We start from the raw sequence: 11,155 nt of genomic DNA on the forward strand, positions 1-11,155 counted from the left end.
TTGCTTCAAAATATAAAAGCTTTAAACAGGAACACTTCGAAAATTACAACCGAAACGTTTGGGAAACCAAAATTCGGAACAACCGATAATACATTTTTTGACATCGGCCGTTGGCGCCCATTTTAGTTATTTCGCGCAGACAAGTTGCTTTTCATATTTCGCAGATATTATTCGCAAATACAGAGTGCACATTTAAATTAATGCCCTTGTCAGTCGGAACGCACATCATTTCCTCTTTGCCATTTCGCTTGCCGGGGTCAGTTGTCAATTTGAAAAGTAGTGTAGGCGAATGCCAATGAAAGCGAATGAAACCTTAGAAATTAATTTATCACACTTTGCAGCACATCACAATCGTCGCGATAACTCTGCCGTTTGTTTATTGGTTTTTGCAGCGGAACGAGTAAAATATAATTCCCGCACAGCACTCGTTAAGTAATCAAATCAAGTTCATTTCCATGCGGACCCAGAAATGAGCAAATTTGGGAAATGACATGGATTGCGGAGCAATGTGTCCCAGAAGAATATTTCTAAAGCCGAAGGTAGTGTGTTCATAATGCAAAGCCCAACTAGCAAAGTGGTTGAGTTCAGGTTCCTTATTGCGGTGGCAATATATTTGCAATCGATCCAGCAGTGCCATTGTGTTCATGGTTTCAGGTAGGTGCGAGTGCGTTTGCCCAGTTTCATCAGATTTACCCCACAAGGCTATTCCATGCTTGCAGAAACAACACGGAGAGCGCCGAGCTGGTCTCCCACTACGAGTCGAGCCTCTCGCTCCCGGACATTCTGCCCATTCCCTCGAAAACCTACGACAAGAACCGGGCTCCAAAGCTCTTGGGCCAGCCCACCGTAGTCTACTTCCATGTCACGGTCCTCTCGCTGGACTCCATCAACGAAGAGTCCATGGTAGGTCATTTTTTTTTCTTTAACGAAACTTTTTCTTACAGAACAAGAAAGGAAGCAAACTTCGGCAAGCCGAAGTTTATATACCCTTGCAGTTGTTACAAATTTACTACATTTCGATTTCTATGCCTATATTACTAAAAACAATGAAGCTGTATCAACTTTGCGCTGTATTTTGCCATCGTTTCTACGGCAGCTATATGATATTGTTGTCCGATTTTAATATAATGAACAAAGACCAAGAACAAAAAAAATAATTAAAAACAAAGTTATAATTTTTTTGAATTATTCTTTCCGATTATTCTTATGGGAGCTATATGATACAGTCGCCCGTTCCGACTTATATACTTTCTGCAATAGAATGACCACTTTTGACAAAGTTTCAAGCAGATAGCTTTAAAAACCTCAGCAAGGGTATAAAAATAGTTCAGACCAATAGATCTCGAAAACAGTGTAATATCAGAAGAGTTCATAGTTCTATTTATAATAACTTACAAAAAAAGTCAAGTGATTTAAATAGTTATGTCCAATAACGTATTTATTATTAAGTTGTATGTATATCAGCACTCATTTTTTTTTTTTAACTTTAACTACAGGCGATTAAAACTGAATTGCTGATTTGTTCAGTTTCGGAACAATATTCACTTGAAACTTTAACCAACTATGACATTAATATTCTAGTCTTTGGCCATCGAAGCTGGTCTACATTCCACGTTATATTACATACCTTTTAATGGGTTTTCCTTTTCCCATAGACCTATGTGACGGACATCTTCCTTGCACAAAGCTGGCGTGATCCTCGCCTGCGGCTGCCGGAGAACATGAGCGAGCAGTATCGCATCCTGGATGTGGACTGGCTGCACAGCATCTGGCGGCCCGATTGCTTCTTCAAGAACGCGAAAAAGGTCACCTTCCATGAGATGAGCATTCCGAATCACTATCTCTGGTTGTATCACGACAAAACGCTGCTCTACATGTCCAAGCTCACTTTGGTCCTGTCGTGCGCCATGAAGTTTGAGTCCTATCCACATGACACTCAAATCTGCTCCATGATGATCGAGAGTTGTAGGTGGAAAAGTGATGTTTCCCTTGTCCTTACCCTGCTAGTCCTTTATTGCTTGAATGTTTCCATTACGCTTCTAGGAAAATACCTATTATGATGGTCGTCATACTAGACTTATAGAGCTTTGATTGACAGTATCCCATACAGTGGAGGATTTGGTATTCATTTGGAACATGACCGATCCACTGGTGGTCAATGCGGAGATTGAGTTGCCACAACTGGACATATCAAATAACTACACGACCGATTGCACCATAGAGTACTCAACTGGTGAGAACAAAATGAAATATTTCATAACAAAATTAAGTCATATTAATGTGCAAGTCAGTTAACAGGACAGTTATAGAGAAAGGAATCACTAACTTTTAAAGGTGTACTATCTAAATTCATTATTTCTACTAATTTTAGGCAACTTCACCTGCCTGGCCATTGTGTTCAATTTGCGACGTCGCCTTGGCTACCATTTGTTCCACACCTATATTCCATCGGCTCTGATCGTGGTCATGTCGTGGATATCGTTTTGGATAAAGCCGGAGGCGATACCAGCCCGCGTTACCCTGGGAGTGACCTCCCTGCTGACCCTGGCCACCCAGAACACGCAGTCGCAACAGTCCCTGCCGCCTGTGTCGTATGTGAAGGCGATAGACGTCTGGATGTCGTCCTGCTCGGTGTTCGTCTTCCTCTCGCTGATGGAGTTTGCGGTGGTCAACAACTTTATGGGACCGGTGGCCACGAAGGCCATGAAGGGCTACTCGGACGAGAACATCAGTGACCTGGACGATCTAAAGGTGAGCTTTGAGAAATGAATAGAGCTATTCCACCGGCTGACGCCTCTTAGTCTGCCCTACAGCATCATCGGGAATCGATTATTGAGCCCCAGTACGACACTTTCTGCCATGGCCATGCCACAGCCATTTATATAGACAAATTCTCGCGCTTTTTCTTCCCGTTTTCGTTCTTTATACTCAATATTGTCTACTGGACAACGTTCCTATGATAGATGGAAAAGTTTCAACGAAGGAATAGAACGTAAACAATAATAATACCAAGCGCATTTGTTTAAAAATGTATATTATCGTTTGTAAGCCACAAATAATTGCATTAAAGTATGTATTGTATTGATTATCATGTAGTGTATAAATAAAGGAAAGCGTTTAATATTATGGTTTAGTTTAAAGGAAGCAATCAAGAAATGCATTTGAATTGCGCAACAAAGGTGGAATAATCTTTGGTAAATTCGCTATAAGCCTATGTGGTTTAGGCTGAAGAATTATATATATAATATATATAAAAAATTATATCAAAAACTTGCGGGCGTGGCTTTTTTCCATTTCATCGTTAATTTATCATATAGTCTGATTTTTGTTTGTTTATATAATCACAAAATTTTATAGTTTCTTTACATTCACATTTACAGATGGATTTCATTCTTTAACTAACGTTTCGCTTGTTGCTTGGCATAATTGTTGCTAACATTTATGTTTATGGGTGCGTGCGATTTCTCAAATCAACTAAGGAAATTCTAAGGTGATAGTTTAGCTATGATATGATGGCAGAGCCACAGATTGAAAATATTAATACGTAGAACTGGAAATATACTGATTTATCCTAAAACACAACTTCTGATAGGCGTACAGAAAAGAATGAAAAGGAAAGATAACGAAGTTCAGCTGTTGAAGAAGAAAGATTTTCGCCAAATTTTCTATTGCAAACAAGCCTGCAACTTTTCAATCCATTCTTGTGCCAGTATTGCATTGATCGCGTAGAAATTATAGGTGCGCTTTGATGTTTTAAGCTAAAATTGAATGAGAAAATATTTATTTTTACTGTGGACTTTAATTTCCCAATTTAGCTTACATCAAAAAATCCCTTGTCATCTACGCCTTTTGCGCCAATTTGTGCAGGTTGTGCGGCAGCTACTGATTGTACCTCAGCCAGTTCTGAAAATGTATTTAACAATTACTTTAGCCTTATCAATGAGTTAATATTTGTAACTACCAATGATGCCCTTGGGAGCGGTATCCTCTGATGTGTCATAGTAACGAAGCTGATGCTTAATCGAGTCCAGGACGAACCAGCGCTGTTTCCATCCTTTGAGCAAGGCGCCACGTTTGTACAAATGTCTATATACATAAGATAAAATAAAGAAACATTAAAATCAGCACCTATATATTTACTAATTGTTTGGATTTTCAAGTTAGGTATCTAGCTTACCTTAATTGAGTGAATAATTATTTAGTTTTATAAACAAAAAAAAAACATTCTAAATAATCAATGATTTAATTTTTTTTACTTATATGTACAAAACTGGTTTTGGTATATTTTTTTCTTGTCGGTGGAATTTTCCTAAGTGACTGTTAATTTCGGTTGAAGCACTTTAAAATAAAAACTCACCCCTCGTGCGTGCGATTTTCGGCAACGTTACTGCTAAACTGGTTGTAGAAGTGATGGCTGGAGGTGCGCGCCGTCGTGGCGGCACTGGAAGCGATGCTGGCCGTGTCGCCCTGCGACATGTTCACATTCGGCGGCCCCACTGCTCCATCGATGGCCTTGTATTTTGTGCAATTCTTCATGGAGTGCTCCGTGCACTTCTCGTGATAGGAGTTTCCGCAGTCCATGCACCGGTAGCCAACTGGCCCCCAGAGCAGCTTGGTGCAGTGGTTGCAATTGGTGGGCGTGGTGTAGGGATGCTTCTCAAATCGATGCGGATGGAAGTACTTGTCCTGGTATCCCGCCAGCCGGCCTTTCATGATAATCTCTAGCGTGGAACGTTTGTGCTGATGCGTCTGCACGAAGATGTTTCCCAACGATGCGTTGCGAGCAGCTGGCTCCAGTTGAGGCACCTCCAGGCTGTTCCACACCTGCAGCCATTTTTGGGGAAGATGACCTCGCTCCGTCTCCGCTTGCTTTACCTCGCTGAGCAGGCAGACGTAAGCATTGGGATTGCACTTCTCCATGTTGTCATAGCCGGCGGTAATGACCATCCGTTTGCCCTTCATCTCGGATAGATCGATTTCGTCATCCACGGTGGTCACCTCCAGATCGTAAGGCGCTCCTTGGGCTAGCTCTTCGTTGGTATAGTAGCTCCATAGATCCAAGGCGGCAACATTATTCTGCGGGCGCAGAGTTATGCCCTTGTCACCCGAATACAGGAAATTATAGAATATAGGCGTCTTGTTGTGCTGTCTTTCGATATAATCGAAGATGGAGTGACCAATGCGATTCAGAGGCGCTGGTGTCCTTTGGCTCCTGATATCTAGCGGATATACATTGCACTCATCGTCGGAGCCGTTGGTTTGCATGCCACCAGCTGAAAAAATATGCTTGGCATTGAGAGATCCCCGCTTGTCCTCCATCGCAGCGATGCCAGAATCCGAGCGCTCAAGTTCGCAATCAAAAAGGAAGGTCCGAAAGCGGCAGGACACAGAATGGTATGCCAGGAATCTCAAATAAAAATCATTAAATTCGAAAGCCATTGGAAATTGGCGCAGCAGCTGGTGAACCACATCCAGAAATTGCAGGAAAGTAGGGGCAAACGCAATATTTGTGTTCGCATGCGAGGGCTTCAGATTACTGCGATGCGCAAATCGATGGCCAAAGGCCAACCACTCTTTCTCTATCAGCACACGAAAACCGTCCAGGGTTCGGTAGTAGGGGTCCAAGCACAGCTGTGCTATTGAACTAAGCTGGGCGGTCACATCGGAGCCATCCTCCAGGGACAACATAACACTGCTCTCCTGCAGATCAATAAGATCCACCACCGCCCCGGACAACTGCATTAGCGAAGAGATCTGCTGCAGCCAATCTGACTGCTCCACCATCTTTGCGAAGCTCTGGCCATCCGCCTCGTTAGTGTTGTGCGATGGCATGCATGCGCGAATCAGCTTCTTAAAGGCGGGCCTCGATTGCCTGATGTCCGGATAGTCCACGGCAATGAAGTCCGCGCAAAAGTCCACATTCATGTTCGACTTGGCCTGAGATTTTTCGCCTGTAAAAATAAATTAAATTATTGGAAGCTTTAAAGCATATGTAGATTAATGATTCAAATAATCGATCCTAGCTCACCCAATGCGTAAAGCCGCATCTTGCGGAAGGCATGTGCCGATGAGTTCTTGGGATTGCCCTTCATTGTTCCGCCCTTGCCTCCTTGACTGGACTTGCTGCCATCACTCACATCTAGATTGTTTTTGTGCTTACGCGACAGTTCCGGCGTAAGCGGCTGTCGATCGTCGGAGGAGCCATGGGTCATCAACGAGCTCATCGAGAGATTCATGCCCGAGTACTGATTGATAGCCAATGGCGTTAGCTTTGGCATCGTGTTGATCAGGGCTAGGAAGTATTTATCCTGCTCGGGATAATGTGTGACATCGTGATGGGCGTTCGTATTGCTTCCAGTGGTGTTTCTTCAGCATTCCGATTACTGATTTGCTGTTGGGCTGGCCACCCCGGATGAGCAGGGCGCCATTCGCATGCCGCCACGTGGGCAATGGTATACGCTGGCCCTTGAAACACCGACCCAGATGCATTATCGCCGCGTCGCTGCACTGCACGGGGGCCACAATTATCGCCGGATAGGAGCGACAGGTCGCATAGCTGGTGTTAACATTGCTAATGCGGAATCCACGCTGAGACTCTGCATCGAAACCGAGTCGCTTCCAGTCCTGTACATAGCTCCTCTCCCGCATTCGTTCGACATCTTTAGTCGTTAGCAATCTGGGCATGGTATTGTTTTGAGTTTCAAACTCGTCCAAATCCTCCAGCTCATCATCGATGGACTGCGTCTCCTGGGCATCTGCTCCACTCCCGTAATCGTAGTCAGGAACCAATTTGCGTTTGGTCGTCTGCTTTTGCTTAAATCCTGCCTTCTTTGCCCCGCGGAGCAGCGTCTTTTTGGCAAAGCCTTTCAGCGTGGAGTATTTTTCCTTCGTTTTCAGCGGTACCACGCCCTGGAGCATTGTGCCGTACGATTGAAATGCGAAGTAATCAAACTCATCGAATGGATGGCGAGCCTTACTTAATATCTTTCTGAAGCTTTCGATCTGCTCAGGGGTAACTTCCGGGTCGAAGGCGACCTTGATCAATTGGAAGCTGCTTGAGCGCAGCTGTAGTCCCTCTGTCAGCGTTTGATCCAGATGGGCCAGGTACAGCACCGATATCTTCTTCTCCTTCAGCATAGAGGCAATCGGAAAGGTGCGCACGATGACCTGCTCGCAGAAGAGTGGATCGCACGGTGATCCCTTGAATACAACACGGTAGTTGGTGAGAAACAGAGCTCCCTCGGCGGGTATCAGGCACTGTGTTTCGTCTTCGCGTCCATCCGGCATGAGGAAACAGCGCAGGTGGTCGGTGACAAGATCCTCCCCTGGTAGAAGACATGGTGTCTGAATCTTAGGCTTCTGTACATGTGGATGACGCTTGGCTTCCAGATAAACCGGTTCCAGGGATTCTATGTGCATGTGCACCACACCAGGCACCATGTCGTGCAGGTTGCGTATGTGTTCGGAGGTAACTCCACCCTCGATACAAACGCAATCAATGAAGCGGGAAATTGTTTTTTCAACCATGACGCCAATTTTCAGTGCATTGTTCTCCTCGAATCCTTCGTCGGAATGTTCACTCAGGCTGTGTGAGCCCATAATACTGTAATTATAAAATTGTTATTCCGAAACATGTTAAGTGGGTGCTTATTTTTAAAGCAATCTTACCTATTGGAAACACTCTGATTTTCCTCCAGACGAAATGCAGGCTTCGGCTTACTGGCGGCATCCACATTTACGTCAAGCGGAATCAGCAGGGAGACCATACGGTTGGCAAAGTGAATCGCCTGGCTGTACAACGTAGACTCCTCCGATTTGGCTAACTCGGTCTTCTTCTCCTCTTCAATGGTGGGACTTTTTCGAAGCTGTTCAGCTGTAATCTCAAGCGCCGTGGGTTCCTCTAGCGGAACCTCGTCCAGCACACAGTTGGCCTCCTTTTGATGCTCGTTCTGACGACGGTGTAGGAGATACAGAGCCTTAATCTGACCCTGGACATCTTGGAAGAATGTGGACTCCCAAAACTGCAGGTTCTTCCATATGGGGTGATCCTGAATCTCTGTGTAGGCGAACTGCACCACTCCAGTGGACAGCTTGCGGCAAAATATTGTGGACATGGGCAGTAGAGCCGCAGCCACTGTGTACTCATCGACTCCAGAGGATTTACGCAACGCCTTGTTCATGAATCGCACAACCAACTCGAACTGCTGATGGTCCAGCACCGCCTTGTTACCATGCACATACCCGAAAAACTCGCGGCAGAGAATCAACCTAGCATCCCTGTGCATTAGGGTGCGCAACACAGCCGGCAGCAGTTTCCTGGCATCTGTAATGCGGTTCTCGAAGATGTACGACACACAGATGCGCAGTACCTCCAGTCGGCGAGCAGAGTTTTGGACATTAGGTCGTACATCTAGGGCATCGGGCAACCTCGGCCCCATCGGAATGATCCGGTGCTGGTTACGCGTCACATGAAAGCGCTGTGGCACTCCGTTCTTGCGTATTCCCTCCTGGATGATTAGTTCCACCTTTTCCGAGCTGATTCGCGGAAAGGCGGGCTGGTGAATTCGTTGGAATGCACCCTCCGGCGGACGTAGGACCTTCTGCGCATAGCTGGTGTGGGCCAGGGTTCCCTCGTTCTCGTACAGAACGCGTCCCAACTCCTGGATATGTGTCAGTATCTGAAAGGTATAAGAAAAATTAATACCAAGATCTTTATTTTAAATGCAAGTTTTACTTACGAGATTCCGATTCTGCGCCTCCGACTTAAGCAGCTCGTTCATCGAGCTGTAAAGCTCGTCCCAGGCATCGGAGGCTCGCCAGGGAGGTCCTCGCTCGTTAACGAATGAGGTGAAGAACATGCTATCCAGCACACGGATAAGAAATTCGCTTTCGATCAGGTCCCGGGCGCCGAGGAAGCCAGCCTTATGGAAGGTGATCACCGGTTTGGGATGAATTCGAATGATAGTCAGGCAGGAGCGATAGCCCTGCAATAGCTGGGCAAAAAGTCGCATGAATATGGCGCGAAGTTCCTTGTCGATCTGGGCGTCAGTCTTGGCCAGAGAAGATGGCCGCTCCGGTATAGGAAATGCCAGATCCGCTTGTGCCAGATTCGGGAACAGGATCATGCTGAGCAGTTCCTGCGTCTGCTCCCACAGAGGTGAGGGGAGTATAGGAACAGGTGGAGTTAGTGACTCGGGAATGGTAACCAGACCGCCATCCAAATCCACAACAATGACGTCCAGCAGATCCGTAATCTCAGTTTGCAGCGAGCTGTGTATGCCCATGATGAACGGAGTCGGTGTGGACAACACTTCCGTAAGTGGGGCTGGCAGAATGGGTATATAAACATGAGTATACCGGAAGGGATACATCAGAGCCACCAAAGCCCTGCAGCTGTCCGTCAAATGCCAATAGCACTTGGACAGAAACAGTATCTTGTTCTCCGTCATCACAGCGCAGAGCAGGATCAGTACATTCTTGATGCCCAGCTGCTTGAAGAGGAAGTGCACACCACTTCCTGTTGTGGGCAGCGATGAGCTCTGCGGCGGCTGAAGTGACTGCTTGTCTCCTGCTCCAATGGAGAAGCGGACCTGCGGGCCTCCCGCTGGAGGAACTTGGATGCAGCCCAGAATATTTCCAATTAGTGTCTCCAAGCCATACGCCAGGTTCTCAATGTACACCGTGTATATGGTACCGAGACAATTCTGTGATTAAGGGAATTTTATAAATCATTGGACTAAGCTTTAAGTTTTTGTCTCACTTTGAAGGTGTCGGCACAGTCCAATCGCGATATAAGCACCAGGCATTTGGGCGCATACATGACGCTGTGGTGGGTAATGGGAGCCGGTGTGGAAGCGATGCCATCCGTGGAGGAGGGGGTGGCCCCCAACAACCTGCTGCTCCCGATGGTCTCATCCTCGTCGTCCACGCTGCGCGTCTGCGTAATAGCCACCGCCTCGTGGAAGCTGAGGCAGGCACAGTAATGCTTATTAGCATCTATGTCCGTCAGCACGGATACAAAGAACTTGGGCTCCTGCTTCTCGTACGATAAACTCCACCCGAGCGGCTGGCAAAACTGGGAAACGATAAGGTAAAGTCAGATATGCGCGTGTGTGGAATGTTGCTGAACGCACCCATTCAATGCCCTCGATAAACGGAGTGTCGGGCCAATCTTTCTCGGGAAAACGTTGCACGATCTTGCCGCAAGTCGGCTGTCCGCACACATTGCTGGCGGTCTCTGTGGGAAAAGTGGAAACAGTCAGGGGAATACTAATTATTACTTAGCATCCTGCAAGTACTCACTCTCTTTATCGTTGTCGTAGCCAACTATGACGAAGTAATCGGCAAGCCGGGACATCTTGCCCAGCACATCGCCGGCCCGACGTCCACGGTCTTATGGAAACTTACTGGCCAAATCTGAGGAATAAGGAATTCAACATGTTTTATTTTGCTTTTTTTTTGTAGCATGGGCCAGCTGCAGATGGCGACTATATGCCAGTGCCGTCATCCAATTTGATATGCTAATTAGGCTCTGTCTTCGTGTTCGGCATAAATGATTAGCTATACGGTCGATCGACGGGCCGAATTGTTTTTGTATTGTCTATAGCTCCGGAGGCGTTTTTCAGGCTTTACGAGTCTACGTCTTTACTCTTTTTTTTTAACCACACCCCGCCACGCAAAGTGGCATAAGTGCGCCGGGAATAAGTCTGGCCAATCTATATATATTCGCACACGCACCTCGCAGCCGCCTGCAGCCAAAATTCCCGCTCACTGTCTACAAATCTAAAGGAATTCGGGCTATAATTATTATTTTTAAGTTTGCATAGAAAAAGATAGATGCAATACACAATAATTGTCACGAATTGTGCAACACTGTTTGCATCAGCTGACGAAAGGTGGCGATAGTTTATTAGCGCTTTATTGAAAGTATCGATAGTTTTTGTCTTCGTGAACGTACTATCGGCGCGTCTTTAAAAGCTTAATCGAAGAATGCAACGAAAAACTTAAGAGATATTTGTTGTAAATATCAAAATTGACTTCTCTACCATTGTTTGCCGAAAGGAGTTAAAAAAGATTAATCTGTTAAATAAAGTAGAAATCCTGAAAATTTTGATCCTTCTTTTATACTCACAAATCTGTAATTTACTTGTTTCCA

General features: G+C 45.8%; 2 protein-coding genes across 3 annotated transcripts; one reads left to right on the plus strand and one right to left on the minus strand.

Annotated features, from left to right (window-relative positions):
* Positions 1–205: 205 nt before the first annotated feature.
* Positions 206–3,091, plus strand: LOC108045477 (glycine receptor subunit alpha-4). 2 transcript variants are annotated; one of them, XM_017124809.2, is made up of 7 exons: positions 206–256; positions 342–654; positions 720–903; positions 1,656–1,965; positions 2,099–2,233; positions 2,372–2,751; positions 2,802–3,091. In XM_017124809.2, the coding sequence occupies exons 2-7, from the start codon at positions 554–556 to the stop codon at positions 2,958–2,960; spliced, it is 1,269 nt and encodes a 422-aa protein (XP_016980298.1). In that variant the 5' UTR covers positions 206–256; positions 342–553; the 3' UTR covers positions 2,961–3,091. The 2 variants fall into 2 exon arrangements, with proteins under 2 accessions (XP_016980298.1, XP_016980299.1); XM_017124810.2 differs by having other exon boundaries at positions 2,814–3,091.
* On the minus strand, positions 3,071–10,854 carry LOC108045474 (myotubularin-related protein 13). Its single transcript, XM_017124805.2, is given in 12 exon segments — positions 3,071–3,758; positions 3,821–3,903; positions 3,962–4,086; positions 4,358–5,951; positions 6,029–6,365; positions 6,367–7,603; positions 7,669–8,678; positions 8,739–9,704; positions 9,761–10,075; positions 10,134–10,237; positions 10,303–10,416; positions 10,738–10,854. Coding segments are annotated over 11 exon segments (5,919 nt in total). The 5' UTR covers positions 10,358–10,416; positions 10,738–10,854; the 3' UTR covers positions 3,071–3,665.
* Between the last annotated feature and the right edge of the window lie 301 nt (positions 10,855–11,155).

This window comes from Drosophila rhopaloa, unplaced genomic scaffold (assembly GCF_018152115.1).
Source record: "Drosophila rhopaloa isolate 14029-0021.01 unplaced genomic scaffold, ASM1815211v1 contig_178, whole genome shotgun sequence".
Lineage (NCBI taxonomy): Eukaryota > Metazoa > Arthropoda > Insecta > Diptera > Drosophilidae > Drosophila > Drosophila rhopaloa.